Genomic DNA, 14,743 nt, shown 5'->3' on the forward strand with positions numbered 1-14,743 from the left:
TATTATTATTTGTAAGTCATGATTTCTGCACAATCACAACTGTATTTTTTTATGGAAATCATGATTTGCACAAAATTGTAGGCAAATTGCACTACTTACAGTCGTGGTTTTGCACAAATCGTGAGTTCCATAAATATTTATGGCTGTGATTTCCACAAATCACAATTTATACAAGTAACCCCCAATGAGAAAATTTCAACTGGTCTGACTCATCATGTAATGAGTTGGGCCAGCTCACAAATGAGTGAGGCTTAGTCCAGTGTGTGTGTGTGTGTGTGTGTGTGTGTGTGTGAGAGAGAGAGAGCTGGTGAAAACTTTCTGAGCCGTAAACGCCCCCCCCCCCCAAAGGATTTCTCTGACATCCTTAGGCTCAACCTATGCTGAGTAAGATATTTCTCATGAACAGGTAATCTAAGCCATCAGTATACAAATGCTGGATCTGGGCCCGCAAATGAGTCAACAATGGCTCCCCTGCTTTTTCCTTTCTGTCTTTTAAGAAAGAAAGAGAGAAGGTGAACAGGTACAAGGCCTCCTCTGCCATTAATACTTGCATAAAAAGGGGGGGGATTTCAGCAGCCACTCCTCTTCCATGGCAACTAATCACTGCTGAAATTAGTGGTGCCCTCAAGGTAGGGCATTGGGGTAGATGTCCAGGGCTCCACACAGTTGAATGAGCAGGAGGGTCCCCAAATGCAGCAGGGTTTGGTTACCACATTTTGAACTAAGTGGAGTAATACTCATTACCATCTAAAGAGCACATACCCCACCTCTAGTAGGACCCTAACTGGACCATTGTGCTCTTCTGTACAATCAATTGAAATTGAAAAGACGTTCCTACCTTAAAACTGGTTGTCGCAGAGAGAAAAGAAAGAAGGTAGACACGTGTGTTTAAGAAGTGGCTCCCAAGTTGCAGGTTCTCATTCAAGATGGCTCCTGTGTCTAAACAGGCTGAAGAGGGCAGTTCTCCGTAAAGACTTCCATTCTAAGCAAGCTAGCACAAAGTGGGGAAGAAATGATGGTCTTTCTCTAGTTACAGGAGGGGCACCTGATGGTCCGACACTTCCAGTACCTGCGGTGGTCAGCCTACAGAGACACCCCTGATTCCAAGAAGTCTTTCCTGCATTTATTAGCCCAAGTGGAGAAGTGGCAGTTGGAGTGTGGTGACGGAAGAACAATCGTGCATTGTTTGTAAGTATCCCCTGGGCCGATGGTGGGGACAATAGCTTGCCTTTCTCAGCTGGAGGGAAGTGTTCTTTAGGTTACCAGCCCACCTCCAACAACAACATCTTGCATTGTTGAGAAACCACATTGAAACAGGAGTTTTGGGGGATATAAAGACTGTGTGAGAAAAGTTAAGGGAGCCTTATGATTGCTCGGCCTCAATTTTCTAGTCTGTGCATTCCAAGTCCTGCCCATATATGATGGTCAAAGTTCACATAATGTTAATCATGTAGCATGTAGGAGTCCCTACTCTTGCTTTCTTACTCAACTGTAAGCACGCGTGGGCTCAGTTTGGATTGGGAACAGTACAGATGGGGAGGGATTAAAGCTCCCCCCCATCTATTTGCTTCCTGAAATACTCCCCCCCCCAATACTCAGGAGTCAAAAAACAGGGGGGAAGTATCTCATTAGCTTTAAGAGAGGGCTTTTAGGGATGGTCAAACGAGTGATGTTCAGGCTCACCAAGATCCTATGAACATCAACTCACTGCTTGTCAGTCTTCAATGTTGGCGATCACTGTTGTTTTTTCAAGAAACGGGGAAATTGCACGTTTTCATTTGCAACCTGTTTGGTTCATGTGAAGGGGAGGGGGAGAAACACTTCCACATTTCTGTGAACATTATTAGAAGGGTGTTCTTCCCCACATTGACTAAAGCATGAAAATGTTTAAAAAGAGAGAGTAAGAAAAGAAAGCAAATTTCAACGTGCACATTTTTCAAACAAAAAAAGAAAAAAAATTAAACTTGATTTCAAGTTCAGGAATGTGTGATCCCCCCTACAAAATATGCACCCCCATTCTTATTTGCATTCAGGGTTTCAAACGGGATATGTCTGGTTGACTTTTGAATTGAAACAAACTTCTTCTACATCCTTTCTTGGAAGTATTATGTAGGCCTATAGGGCAGCGGCAGGGAGGGGGGGTCTCTCAGGATCTGTGATACTTTTCATCTGTTAATGCATAACCACTATTATATGCAGGTGGTGGTAGCGGGGAGTAATATGTTTCCAAATTGACGGAGGCACCCAGCAAGCTTTTAATCAAAAGTGAAGCACGGTCTTGTCTGTCTTCATTAGCCTAAGGATAATTTGGCAGCGTCTTTGTAAAATTCAGAGTTCTCCAGAGGGCAAGGATGAGGAGCTGGAGAAAGAGAAGGAGGGCGGAAATTAGCAACTGGTGGCTCACAAACAACCTTCTTGCATGCATCTGGCTAATTTGATTACGACAGGTGTAAAGGATTTATTAGCTCTGATGGGAATCGGCGCCCTGAAGAATTTACAGTGTAAACTGGCAACTTGCCTACACACAGGCGGGGGACCGGGTGGGCTGATCTTCATTTGGTCTCACCAGTTTACGCAAAATGAAACAGGTGCTTGAGAAGGAATAATTGAAGTTGCTCAAGTTGACTTTGGGAGCTTGAGACAGTGACAAAGTCATTCACAGCTGTTTCGTTTGGCTGATCTGGGAGTCTCAGCTACAAAACGCAGGCCAATGGTATAATGCTGTTTTAAAGCCAGGGTGTTGAAACACTTTCAGGCTTAGGGCTAAATTCAATTTTGGAGAAGGTTTTTTTTTTGGGGGGGGTGGCATACTCCAATCGTGGCCAGAGGCTGAAGGCAAAAGGAGTGCACCAAAATGCCAATGATATCAGCATATTTTAGTTTAGAGCACTTCCTACCGGTGATTAAAGCTTAGTGGCATGTGAACCATTTTAGAACGGGGGGGGGGGGGGAATTGTGCAAAAGCCAGGAATTTGCCAAAGTTGTCGGTTGGGAGCAAAGGGGTTTGATAATCAGGGGAAACCTGCTAGGCCAAATTGGGACCACTGATTTGGCCCATGAGCCTGGGGTTCAAGAACCCAATTTTAAAGGAGCTCTTAGGCCATATCTTGAACACTGCATACAGTTCTGGGCATGACACTCCAAGGAGGATGCAGACAAGCTGGGCAGGGTTCAGAGGAGGGCAACAAGAATACTCTGGGATCTGGAAATAAAGCCCTATGAGGAGAGACTGGAAGAAGTGGGCATGTTTAGCCTTGAGATGAGAAGAATGAGGGGAGACATGATAGCCCTCTATGAGTACTTGAAAGGTTGTCACACAGAGGAGGGCCAGGATCTTTTCTCGATCCTCCCAGATTGCAGGACATGGAATAATGGGCTCAAGTTACAGGAAGCCAGATTCCAGCTGGACATTAGGAAAAAACTTCCTGACTATTAGAGCAGTATGACAATGGAACCAATGACCTAGAGAGGTTGTGGACTCTCCCACATTTGTGGCATTCAAGATGCAGCTGGACAGATTGTGCTTTTTTATACTGTATTTTGTATTTGTGTTTTTAACCTGTTGGTTGTTTTATTATGGTTTTAATTTTTGTGAACTGCCCAGAGAGCTTCGCCTATTGGGCGGTATAAAAATGTAATAAATAAATAAATAAATAAATAAATAAATAAATAAATAAATAAATAAATAAATAAAAATAAATAAATACCTATGAGGCATGCTTTAATGTGGATTCCCGCATTGGGCAAGGGGTTGGACTCACTGGCCTTATAGGCCTCTTCCAGCTCAAATATTCCATGATCCTTGATTTTATGAATAGTCATCTGATCAAAGCCAGAAGGAGGAAGCTAACCACATGATGAAACTGGCTCCAATATTGGATGAAATGTAAAAAGCAATAGAGGTGATGACAAAATTTGCCAGGGTCAGAAACAAACCCTAGGCTGTCCGGTTACTCTTGTTCGAAGGAAGCCATTTCCAGCCCAGCCCACAAAAAGCTAGTGATGAAAGATAATAATGTAATTCTTGATATTTATATAATATTTTATATAAGAGTTCACAATGCTACATTATCACAACCATGCAATAATGATACTAGTATTATCCCCATTAGGGAAAGTGCTCATCATTACAATGGTAGAAAGGTTCCTACCACCCTCTACATTTTACTTTAAGCCCCCATGTGTATTTGCATAGAAGTGAAACACTCAAACCAAGCCTGCTCAGCAATTTAATCCTTTAGCAAGGATTATTTCTCAATCACTGCCACCAGCCTCTATTTAATTATATCAGAAAGATAGGCAACTCTGGATCTAGAGACTTAGAAGCGGCTGTTCCGAAAGCCTGGGGAGTAGAGCACGTTCTGGGCATGAGACCCTTTCCCCAAAGAAGCATGTGTGGCCAGGGAAACTCGGCAGTCTCTTGTGTAAACTACGAGTGCATTTAAAAAAACAAAACACCAAACAAAACTTTAGAGACAGCTCTAATTACATGATGATGATGATGATGATGGAACAGCACCAAAGCAAAGTGTAAAACCTAGCAAAACAAAGGATTCCTTGGGTGGGTTCCGTTCATCCCTCTTTGGCTTGGGTGGAATGAGTAAGAAGGGTTTACCAGAGTTACCTCTTTTGACACTCCTTCATCCAAGACTTTCAAAAGTCCAAACTGGGAGTGGGCACATGGTTTCTAATTATGCCATCAATGTATGGCTATAATCTATCTGTGGCCTAATCTACACCAAGCAGGATATTGCACTATGAAAGTGGTTTGAAAGTGATATATAAGAGGCAGGAGCCACACTACTGCTTTATTGTGGTATTGAAGTGCACTGACAACTGTTGGGGCCCATGGACACATACCATATACCACTTTCATAGCGCTATATCCTGCCTGGTGTAGCTCCTGCCTTTTATATACCACTTCCATACTGCTTTCATAGTGCAATATCCTGCTTGGTGTAGATTAGGCCCATGTGTTTTTACAGGCATTGGGTAGAATCAGAGAGAGAGAGAGAGAGAGAGATTTTCACTGATCCTACATCTTTTTCAAAACTTCAAGAGTGGGAAAAGGATGGCCACCTATTCAAGGGGTATTGAACCTTTGGCCTGTGGCCCACCTGGGTTCTGGCACATCTGGGGTCTTGATCTGTTCTGCCAGGGAATCTCCAGACGGACATACCACTTTCCCCTGACCACCATTTTTGGGTGGCTTCCCAGTTATCGCATGTATTTTCCCTCCCTTACTTTTGCCTTACTCCTTTGACCTTTTACCCTGCCCACCACTGGAATGAAGTCCCCGAGAGCTGATTCAAAATTGAATTCAACCACTTTTGATCTATTCCCATCTATCTGTCAGGGATGATTTAAACTGGATTCCTGTACAGAGCAGGGAGGTCGAACTTGATACCATAATTGGCCACTTCCAAAGCTATGCTTCTTCTATGCCTTGTGATGTGAACCAATCGAAACCTTAATTTCATCTCTCTATGGTTATCCTGAGGTTATCCACAGATGAAAGAGCTGGTACCTGAAGCTGATTGTTTTCCTCTTTCCTCTCCACTTCTGGGTTAAATGAGAGATGATTGCCATGTTATTCCCAATGGACTACTTATGTGTTTTGACTGTAACTACACGTTTTATTTCTCTTGTAGGAATGGGGGTGGACGGAGTGGCACCTTCTGTGCCTGCACCATGATCTTGGAGATGATCAAGTGTCACAAGCTGGTGGATGTTTTCTTTGCTGCAAAGACCCTCCGTAACTACAAGCCAAATATGGTGGAGACCTTTGTAAGTGGCGAGGAGCGTTTCCTTTGCCTGCACCTTCAAACTCCCTCGTGATTTTATGGAAATATGCTGGGAATCTCTGCCACAAAAGGTGGTAATGTTAGATCAATGTTCTTTTCACCCAAGGACGAAATCCAAACGGCCCTTAAGCACGACTCCACCATTCCAGCGACAGAGGGTTCAAAAGCGCTTTATTGATTAGTAATCAAGGCCTGGCCTCTTCAAAGGGAGCAATCAGACAAAAGACATAGGGAATACAGTACAGTATTTGAGCTTGCAAGGGGCAGGGCCCAGTAGCAGCATAAACCAATCGGAACATAACACTGGGGCATAGCTAATTATGCTAAACAATTCTCTCTGTTCTGTAAACAATACCTTTGGCCTGACAGTAAGTTACAAAACTTAACTGACACAGCAGCACTGGAGCCAGGGTTCTTGTTTATGTTAGATAAGAAGGATGCACTCAAGGAGACATTCTCGCATACAGGACATCATGACATTTTGCTTGCAATTTGATGGCTACTTTACAGTTTCCTGTTAAAAATGGAGAGACTTCTCTAACAGTAATCACCCTTAAGTTTAGACTGCTTTTAAAGGGGGATTATTTATTATTTTATTTATTTTATTACATTTATATACCGCCCCCCCAGCCGAAGCTCTCTGGGCGGTTTACAACAATTAAAAATAGTAAACATTAAAAGTATACAAAATTTTTAAAAAACATAAAAACAGTATAAAAACAACAGTATCCATTTAAAAACAACAATTCTGGAGTCCATTAAAAACAAACTTAACATTGTTAAATGCTGCTTAAAAAAATGCCTGGGAGAAGAGAAAGGTCTTGACCTGGCGCCGAAAAGATAACAGCGTTGGTGCCAGGCGAGCCTCATCCGGAAGATCATTCCACAGTCGGGGGGCAACCACTGAGAAGGCCCTCTCCCTTGTTGCCATCCTCCGAGCTTCCCTCGGAGTAGGCACTCGGAGGAGGACCTTAGATGTTGAGTGCAGTGTACGGGTAGGTTCATGTCGGGAGAAATGGATGGAGGAGAGCTCTATTAATAGCTGTGGAACCACCAGATTCAGAGGCAATTTGTCACTGAATACCAGCAATGTTAGGGGAAGGCTGCTTTTGGCTTTCTCCCTGGCATAAACAGGAAGTTGGATCAAATGGACCTTTGCTCCGATCCAACAGTGCTTTCCTTATGCTTGGTTAGTATTGTACTCTCAACCACGAATGAAATGATTGGACTACCTGCTTTTAAATGGCAGAGGGTGAAGTGGTGTGTAATAATTAGGGGCGCATGGATTTTGTTAAATCCATTCTGTCTGTGTTTTGTGGATTGTCAGGTGTCTTTCATTCCATTGTACACTCATGGATGGAATCAGAATTTTTTTTGGGGGGGGGATGTACAAGAAACTTGTTCTACTTGCACAACAGCACATTAGCATTAATGTGCAACATCACAAGCACAAATTTGCGCAAATCCCCCTCAAAAGTATAAAGGGGGGGAAAACGGTTTGCAAGTCTGCAGAATCTCTGTGACTCAGAGGAAGCTGGTCTGTTGCAGAATCCATATCTCAGATGCATAGAAATTCATACTCATTTGAATCTGTTGCATATTCTTTTTCCCAACATCCCTAGTGGTAATAGGCAATATGGGAGAGGGGGTTCTGAAAAAGTTCATTGCAGGGAGCTTCTGCTTGGACTGGAAGGTACTGGGAAGGCTTTTTGGAAAACCCCTCCCCCAAATAAAGATAGCAAGACTGTGGCTCAGGCATCTAGTGGACAGAATGCTGGATGATGTAAGCCTTTGCTTCGATTCAACAGGCCTCTTCATATGTTCTTAGGTATGTTGGACATAGGATAGGTAGGCTGTGGAGTGTTTGTGAGAGTCCTCCTACTACCAGGGCTGAGTGGAAATACCCCCTCTGACCATAAAACCACCCCCAAATCAGTGAAGGGGTGTTTTCAAGGCGGGGAACCCAAAATGGGCCACAGCTCTGTGGCAGGACATAGGTTTTGTGGCAGCAGCTAAGTCATGGTGTGTCATTGTGCAGAGAGGGCTCCTGGGTTTGAGGGCATGGTCAGAGGGGGACATGATGCAGCCAGCTTGCTGCATCTAAGTAGGTCTGAGACTTGGCAGTGGGTGGATGAGAAACCACCTGCATTTTGCCCTCAGAACCAAAATATAAGAAAGGGAGGATATGGATGTACTGAATAAATAAGCAGAGCCACCAGTTGGTGACCACCAAGAGGATCACTGCTACCATGAGACGATGTTGCCAGTTTTCAAGGGTTCTTTTAAGGATTCAGAATGCAATAAAGGCACTAACGGGTGACAGGAAAGATGTGATTAAAGAGAATCAGATTAAGAGAATAATTAAAGCAAAAGAAGAAGCAAAGCACACTAGTTTGAAGCAAGACCATAAAACATATGACTCTTCTGCCACTGGGAACCCTGTAGTCATTATCACATCAGTGGAAGAAGAAATGGCCTGGCCATGCAGCACCTGTCTGGATCAGCCTACGTTGAGGTTCTGAATTGGGAGAAGGCCAGTAATCATATACTATCCCATAGTTCCATCCTATTCTGGACTTCAAGAGTGTATCATATATTCTTTCAGTTTGAGGGGAGGGGAACTATCCCCAACAATTGGCAGTCAGCCAGCCCAACATAGATTACTCTCATCTCATCCGCATCCTATCCTTGAGGTTTCACCAGCTCGGTGCTTAAATACGAGCTAATGCTGACCAGTCTCAGCAGAATTGGCCCTGGAAACCAGCATAGTCAATCAGCTCAAACAGGCCCAAAGCAAATTCTAAACATGGAAAAGGGAATTGGTGCACCACAATGGTCTTCCACATTTCCTTGACAGACACTAATTGGCTATGGTGTGTGCTCATGGTGTCAAATCAGAATGAGGATATTGGGCAACGCTTCCTGCCTTCATTTTGGTGTCTTGCGTGTAACACATAGAGCAAAAAATGGCAAAAACAATGGGATCATGAATGCCAATGCAGTAAGTAGGGTGAACATTTTCCCCATGCACACAGACCCTACACTCAAAAACGTGCTGAAAGAGGGGAGAAATGGGGGAAGAAATTGCTTCAGTTTGCATCTTAATCCCAATTTACCATTTCAAAGGACAACTTTCACTGTCCTTTGAAGTTCACACGTCTCTGGATCTTGCAAAGAAGTTCTCCAATCAAAAATTGCATACAAGAATGCATAGTTTAGGGACATTAAAATGTATTATACTGGGGAAAGTGTTTGCAAAAAAATGTGTACATTAGAAAAATGCATGCATTTTGAGAACTCTGCAGAAAAATGCTTGTGAATTTTGCAAAATTTGGGATGAACTGCACTTCAGATTGGAAAAAGAATAAGAAACTGAGAGTAACTAAAATTGACTGATTCATGCATCCCTAAAAGAAGGAGACCCTGCTCACAATTTGCACCAAGAGGGTAGTGAAGTTAGGAGGGAAATATGTTTTTCCTTTGAAATGTGATTTTAGGTTCCCAAATACACCTGCCAACCACACTGGGAATGTTGCTATAAGGAGAGAGGGATTCTTGTCAGGAACAGACCCAAGGAACGGGAATATGACATTCGTAAAGTCTTGATAATCAATTCTCTGCCTGTCAAAATGAAATGTCTTTGCGGGTAGTTGTGATTGCATTAGGGTGAAAAAAAATCCCACAGTTGGAGTAGGTGGGGGGTGGGTGGGTGGAGAGAGGAAGGAATTAAGCAAAAGCAATAAAAAAGAAGAAGCAGTAACTGAGTCGGACAACCTATTGGGCTGAATTGCAAGGTATTAGCAAATGCAAACTAGTCTTTTCAACTGGAACACAATTTCCCCCAACCTCAGCTGAACCTGCAAAGTCTGTTTCCAAAGACTCAGTTTAATGATCCACCACAGGAGAAAATGAGATCTTGCTTCTTTGCTATTAGTGGAGCTTCACTGATCTGCACCCATGGAGGATCTGGCCCACTGTGTGCATCCTTTCTGCGACAGAAATGTTAGCTTTCTATATTGTTATAAGGAAAAGCAATCCTTTTTTTTTTTTTACCTTTAATCCCAAAGCAGTGCATGTGTGTGTGTGTGTGTGTGTGTGTGTCTGTCTGTCTGTCTGTCTGTCTGTCTCTCTGTGTTTAATCTCTTTGATCCCTTTCCCTCAGATCCACCCACACCTGAGGCTCTGGGGTCTTGCTTTCCAGACCCACAAAAAACTAATTGGATTTTTGAAAGGTCATCTTCTACCTCCTGCCATGGAATTGTTCACACACAGGGAGTTTCAGTGGAAGACCTTCTCTTGCAGATACAGCTTCTAGATACAGGCAGCAGCTGATTTTCTGCTCCCAAGATGTTAGCTGCTCCTCCCTTACTCAAGATTCCACCAACCATACTTACAGGATGTGGAAGTTGTACGCAGGGCAGTAAGAATGGGAGCAGTACCTCAAAAGGCTAACGTTCTTTTGAGTCGAAAGAACAGGGTCTTGAGAACACCTGCCCCAAACTGTGTTCCTTAAGGAGAGGCAACCTGGTGCCCCACCCTCAGGTGTTTTGTACCACAACTCCCATCAGGCCCAGTGAGCATGGCCAATGCCAGGGATCATGGGAGCTGTAGCCCAAAATATCTGGTGGGCACCAGGTTGCTTACCCCTGCACTAGAGCAAGTTGTACCTTTATAGAGAAGAATTAACTCTGTTTCTCTGATCTCACTGAGTTCCAGCGGCCAGTATTGTGATACTTTCATACTAACCTGTGATGCAGCCCCATTTGGGATAGAGTTAGCCCATCTCCAAAAGGATATTGCGAAGCTTGAAAAATCTAGCATGTCGGGGAAAAGGCTAAGCTAGAACCTTTCTGCCTCACAGCTAGTTTTCGAGGTGAATCGATGATGATGATGATGATGATGATGGTGGTGGTGGTGGTGGTGATGATTTCACTATGTGAATGAAATCTGAAGAATCACAATCCAAACACAACTTGTCCACCTCAGTGAGAACAAGGCATTTAAGCCCTTTGGGTAGCTTGATGTGTAGGCAATTTGTTGCAGTATTTTTAATTTGCTGCACAAGAGGTAGTCAGTTGATACAATGGCATGTGTACGTTAGAGGTTTTAGAGAGGAGTGTATGTGTGGCGGGGTGTGGGGAGGCATCATCCTTGAAAAATTGGATGTGAGCTCTGTCCTGATGATGAACACAGTTGCACAAGTTTGGTGCATTAACTTCAATCCTAATGCACCACCACCCCGAACCAGTTTGCCCCACAACATCAATCCTGATTCTTATTCTTCTCCCCTTTGGGGGCTAGTTCATACAAACCACAGGTGTGACAGAAATACACGATAGTCTCATCCCATCCTGGTAGGAAGCTCACATAATACAATAGAATTATCCATCAGAGCAATGTTGGGATATAGATAAAAGAAGAACACTCTGCTGTGCAGAACAACTCTTAAAAGGAACCATCTTTTTTTCCACTTCAGAGAACACGCCTTTAGAACATGGTTTTCAGCTCCTCTTTCATCTCATTCCCAGTTTGCTTTGCATTCTGTTGATGCCAACCCCCTCCCCGCAACACACACAGGCTCACTCTTTTGAATTCCCTTCCCACTCACCAAATATCCCAGTAGCAGAGCAACCATCACATTCCGGCTTTCATGAAAGTTTCCTACTTCTTTCTTTACATGGTACATTTTCTTTCCATCTTGAAATGTGCTTTTGACAATACACACAAACAGTGTGCGCTGTTTACCTCAGATGTAATCAAAGTTGTGCGGAACAACCGTAGGCCTGTTTACTGGGAAGTGACTCCCAGTGGTTCAATGGAACTTATTTCCCAGGAAGTGTGCAGAAGATTGCAGCTACTGCGGAGTGAAAATGCGCCCCACATCCACACAGCAACATAAGTTGTGCCCCCTTTTGCTAGTACCAGTAGTGGAAAGGATGGTACAAATATATCTGTTTGTTTGTCACATTTATATCCTGCCCTTCCTGGGCATGTTTAGCCTGGAGAAGAGAAGGCTGAGGGGACATGGTAGCACTCTTCAAGTACTTAGGAGGTTGTCACACAGAGGAGGGCCAGGATCTCTTCTCAATCATCCCAGAGGGCAGGACACAGAATAATTGGCTCAAGTTACAGGAAGCCAGATTCCGGCTGGACATCAGGAAAAACTTCCTGACTGTTAGAGCAGTCTGACAATAGGGAGGTGGTGGGCTCTCCCACACTAGAGGCGTTCAAGATGCAACTGGACAGCCATCTGTCAGGGATGCTTTAAAGTGGATTCCTGCATTGAGCAGGGGGTTGCAATTGATGGCCTTATAGTCTCCTTCCAACTCTACTATTCTATGATTCTATGAACTCCCAAAAAATCTCCCCCTGCATGGCATCTAAGGTTAGAAAGAACAACTTTTGTCCATTGGTTTGAGATGTTCTGGGTCTGAGTACAAATGAATTGAAGGATTTATTGTATTTGAGATTATTTGGGTGAGGAATTAATTGCTTGGATTTGCCTCCTGTGACATTCAAATACATTCTAATAATTCTAAATTTGCATATATGGATATACAAAAGTATATGCAGATTTGTTTTCTATGGGCCCCCATGCCAAAACTTGATTTTCTTCCTGTATCTTTCTTCTTCTACCTGCGGAATAAGGTTTGCCTGCTCATAATCTCTCTCTCTCTCTCTCTCCCCCTCCCTCCCTCCTCCCCCTCCTCCACCTTCTTCTTCTTAAAGGAACAGTACCACTTCTGCTATGACCTAGCCCTGGAATACCTGGATTCACTGGAGACCAGATAGCATTTTGCCAAGAATGCACAGGCAAGTGTTTGTTTCATGTTTGGGCCAAACATGCATTTTGCACCCAGACTTTTGAGTAAGAACAAGAGGGAGGAGGAAAAACAAAGAAAAGAACAAAAAAAAAAATACTAAAAGGAAACGAATGAAATCAAGAAGCAAAATATGGGGCCGTGTCATCCACCCCCTACCTTCATCTTTCTTCCTAGCCTCCTGCTCTAGCCTCTCTAGCTACCAGCAGAGCAGAACCTACATGAACTCATCCCATGCACACAATGATGTGTATATGCCAGCCAGAAGTTGGGTACCTGTGTGTTCTTTGTATGTGTATGGACACTGGCTTGCAGAGAGAGCATCGAGATGGTTCTCTTTGTGATTATACCAGTCACAACCTTGGAATGAACCAAGATCATAGAGACCAAGAGGAGAAGCAAGTGTCCAAGGTATTTTGAAATGGCACCAGGAGATTCAGGGGAGCAGCATGGGACTGGCTGGTGTTCCAAAAGCTAAGACGCCTTCTGAAGGGATGATACAAGACCTTTGGAATCATCATTCTTTGGGAATCCTGTGCCATGTTTGGACTGAACGTGCTTAAATGGGACCTGTACAGTTTTCACGCTCTGTTTATAACCGTACATTTTTTGTTTCCTGACTAATGCCTGTCTCCAAAGAGAGTTTCCGCATTTATACCTGCCCAACCATGGACAGGGACCCCTGCCTGCAGGAAAACACCAATACCAACAATCCTGGTGGTGATCTCATAGGGGGATAGCACACCATCTGCTTACTCAAAGGCTAAGACATCCCGGACCAAATTTTCCTAACTACCACCACATCTTTGTGCCTGGGTATGCTCCACTCCAAACTGCAGAAGATTTGCAATGAGCTAGCCCTTTCGAGGTGTTTTCAAGGAGGCTATCCAAACATTGAAGCATCCGAAATCCTGTCCTGGTCCTCAAATTCTTAGCCATTAGAGCTCACATACACACAATAACCAGAAAGCCATTTAGTGGGAGTAGGGTGGGGGAGATCTTTCTTCCAAATGGATCTGAACATATTGGCAAGACTCAGTATGCAAGGTAGTGTGAGTGAGGATGAAGAGGCCAATACAGGTCCAGATACAAACTTTTCAAAGGTCAGTTGCTTTGCGGTGCTTGCTGGCTATGGCTTTGGGTAAGGAAAAGGGGAGATCTATCACTGGTTTTAGCAGTTACGACTCATGCAGTTGGAGCTCATTTTGCCTTGGAAAGTTGAACCAGTTTTACTGGTGCTCACGAGCAGATAATACTGCTTTTCCTTTGTGCAGCCTGGCTACCTCCAGTGAGTTAGAACCTAAAAGGAATCAGTTATGATAGTGACCCAGCACAAGAGCAAGAGAGTTCAGTGGGCAGGTTTTCTTCATTCTCTGCCCTTACCCGCAGGGTGGGGTCAGCTGCTCAGGACCAGGATCAGGACCCAGAATCCTTGGAGCAGCTGTCCATACAGTCCCCTCCTTTCCTTTGATTCATCAGCCAAACTAGCTAGTCTGTCCATTCACTTCCCACCCTTGCGATCAAATTCAATGAAGATAATTAACAGAAGATTAGTGAATCCTGCGTAGTGTTGAGCCGTGGGTGTGTTTTGCAGGGAAATGGTTGTTCTTCATTCACTTCCTCGAAGAGCTGGAGGTAGCCGTGCTAAGCAACATCTGGCAAGATTGGACTAGCCAACCAGTTGTCTCTATCCATGCACTTACAATGACCAAAGCCTCCAGTTGTTGGACTGCACGGCACAGACAAGTATGCATGCAAAGCACTTATATGGGACAACAAACCTATTGCATCACACCACTGACAGGCAGTTGTGTGCATGGTGGGGAGCACCACACTGATCCAAAATGGGGAGCACTCTTGGTAATCCGCTCGTAGACCCAACACTGAAGGACGCCGGTCACTGCCTTAGTTGCTCTCAGAAAAGAAAAGAACTATCTGTATTGGCCAAGGCTTTGATTGAACTAGAAAAGACAAGAGAGAACTCTTAGCACTTAGTGTGGGCACCAGGGGTGTGCATTCATCCTAAAATGAATTCAAAGAGGAACAAATGGGGATGGATGGGAAATCCATTTGGGACCCCCATTTGTTCCATTCAGGGGTGGGCTGTGGGCATACTTC

At 43.9% G+C, this 14,743-nt stretch overlaps 1 protein-coding gene across 8 annotated transcripts in view; it reads left to right on the forward strand.

Moving 5' to 3' along the window:
- Window positions 1-13,613, forward strand: part of PTPRU (protein tyrosine phosphatase receptor type U) — a 410,313-nt gene extending 396,700 nt beyond the window's left edge. For all 8 annotated transcript variants that reach the window (XM_063139805.1, XM_063139806.1, XM_063139808.1 and 5 more), the window contains 3 exons: window positions 1,031-1,188; window positions 5,652-5,787; window positions 12,534-13,613. In XM_063139805.1, the coding sequence (XP_062995875.1) occupies window positions 1,031-1,188; window positions 5,652-5,787; window positions 12,534-12,596 (357 nt within the window). In that variant the 3' untranslated portion in view covers window positions 12,597-13,613. The remainder of the gene's footprint in view (window positions 1-1,030; window positions 1,189-5,651; window positions 5,788-12,533) is intronic.
- The last annotated feature ends 1,130 nt before the right edge of the window (window positions 13,614-14,743 follow it).

This window comes from Elgaria multicarinata, chromosome 13, assembly GCF_023053635.1.
Source record: "Elgaria multicarinata webbii isolate HBS135686 ecotype San Diego chromosome 13, rElgMul1.1.pri, whole genome shotgun sequence".
Lineage (NCBI taxonomy): Eukaryota > Metazoa > Chordata > Lepidosauria > Squamata > Anguidae > Elgaria > Elgaria multicarinata.